Raw genomic sequence first — 2,189 nt, forward strand, 5'->3', positions numbered from 1 at the left:
TTGTATTTGAAAGAGCACTGAGAAAATTAAAAGTGCTGTTACTGGTCCAACTAGTCCTATCAGTGGCACAAAGAAAAGTATAGAGAAAGAGCATCAGGTAAGTTTTTAATTAGTATTAATTTACCAATAAATTTGAAAGAACATGGGGAATCTTAGGAATCACAGTAGTAAGTGAATGGGATACCTATATATCCTTAAGTCCATAGGCTGGGTACACATCTCCCCATCCACTCAGCATGCTTCTCAAAGTGGGGGTACATGAGAAGTTAATAATTTTCATGTCTGCCTTTCTCGCTCTAATCTTCAATCACCTTGTATCATAGCATATACATAAGCAATTAGGAAATGTTAAACTCTGGCAGGGAGACCAAGTTAGAGTGAAAGACAAATGTTTAGCAATCATGTTCAAACATGCTGGCAAATAAGGAATTGTCTCCTCAAAGAGCCCAATACTCCACATTCTTCAAGAAATCGCAATCATTTTCTCACTCTGGTGAATATTTTCACATTTTACTTGTTACTGCCCAAAATTAAGCAGGTACACATTTTTGAGTATTGATTTATCACTAAACGGTTTGCATTAGAAAACTTAAAAAAATTATTTTTGTATGAGAACCAAATCCACTGGAAAGGTGCTGGATGTCAGTTTCCGATGGGGGGAACGTTTTCATGGAGGTACTGTAAGGCTAAGTCCGTCCACTTCATTTCTTGTTCTTTAACAGACTCTGTGGTGCCCCCGTTGTCTTGTTCAGGTTCAGGAAGCTCATTCTGAAAAGGTGTAATGGACATTCAGAACAATACTAAGTTTTGTACTAACAGTCCTCTTAAAACTAAAGAGCACTTAGAATTAAAGCCTGTAAGTTCCTTGCAACAGGAAACATGTAAGTTAAAAAAAGTTAAGCCTGTAAGTTCCTCGCAAGTGTATTCTAAAGAAGTGGAGTCCTGGTGTGGCACTGTAGGATAAGCAATGAACTGCTAATCACAAGGGTGGCAGTTCAAACCCACCAGCCACTCCTTGGAAACCCTATTGTCAGGAGGAGTCAGAATAGACTCAATGGCATTTAACAGCAAAGAGAGAGCTACAATGTGTGAAAAACAGCAGAAGTGTTGCTCCAGCGTCAGCTGGTCCTTCAGCCATGGGAATAATGGACACGTATATATATGCAAGAGGCAGGATGGTACAATAACTAAGGCCGTAGGCTTTTGAAAGACAAACTGGATGCCAACTCCTGACTCCACCATTTGCTGTCTACCTCTGGACAAGGTAATCAACCTCTCAGAACCTTTGTTTTCTCTTCAGGAAATGGTAGATAAAAATAAAAATCACCTCAAAGGGCTGATTTGAGGATTAAATGTTTGGGATTAGTGTTCAGCGTTCTGCCAGTGTGCCATGAATACCTGCTATTAGTATTAGTGGTTAGGAGCACTGATGAGTCAATATTAAATATTTGGGGGGAGGGGACTGCTTTAATAGAATAACATATCTGCTGGCATATTTCTTAAGCCTAAAAAATGTATCCATAAATTATCCTGTACCCAATCCATAAATTGCTCATGTAACAAAGGAAGGGGGTGGGGACACTGTAGAGTAACAGCTGACACTCCCCCTAGTGGTAGATTAGGGAAACACTAAACAAAGCGAATTACCAATTCACATCCACCAACAATTTATTTGTTCAAAATGGCAAGGTATGGGCCACAAGATCAAGTGAATGGAGACTCTAAGGCAGTTGCCTTATATTTTAAATGTGGTGGTGGTGGTTGTGTGCTGTGGAGTCGGTTCCGACTCATAGCGACCCTGTACGGGGTTTCCGAGGCTGTAAATCTTTACGGGAGCAGAAAGCCTCATCTTTCTCCCATGGACCAGCTGGTAGTTTCAGCAGTCCGATTCCTAACCACTACGCTGCCAGAGCTCCTTATATTTTAAATGTACTGCTACCAAACGCTACTCTGTACCAGTGTTTACTGATACTACTGCTACCAATATATTTCTTGGTAGCGTAGTGGTTACGATTCGGGCTGCGAACCGCAAGGTCAGCAGTTCGAAACTACCGGCTGCTCCGCGGGAGAAAGATGAGGCTTTCTGCTCCCGTAAAGATTAACAGCCTTGGAAACCCTGTGCAGGGTCGCTATGAGTCGGAAGCGACTCGATGGCACATAACAACAACAACAACAACCTGAATTTAGAC

The 2,189-nt window shown here is 41.4% G+C and overlaps 1 protein-coding gene across 1 annotated transcript; it reads right to left on the reverse strand.

The window, feature by feature from the left end:
• Positions 1 to 642: 642 nt before the first annotated feature.
• On the reverse strand, positions 643 to 768 carry LOC102836454 (anaphase-promoting complex subunit 13-like; the record flags this gene model as incomplete). The annotated part of the gene is made up of 1 exon (XM_006878060.1): positions 643 to 768. A coding segment is annotated over one exon (126 nt), but the record flags the coding sequence as incomplete, so codon positions are not given.
• Between the last annotated feature and the right edge of the window lie 1,421 nt (positions 769 to 2,189).

The sequence above is a fragment of the Chrysochloris asiatica genome, unplaced genomic scaffold (assembly GCF_000296735.1).
Source record: "Chrysochloris asiatica unplaced genomic scaffold, ChrAsi1.0 scaffold02045, whole genome shotgun sequence".
Taxonomy (NCBI): domain Eukaryota; kingdom Metazoa; phylum Chordata; class Mammalia; order Afrosoricida; family Chrysochloridae; genus Chrysochloris; species Chrysochloris asiatica.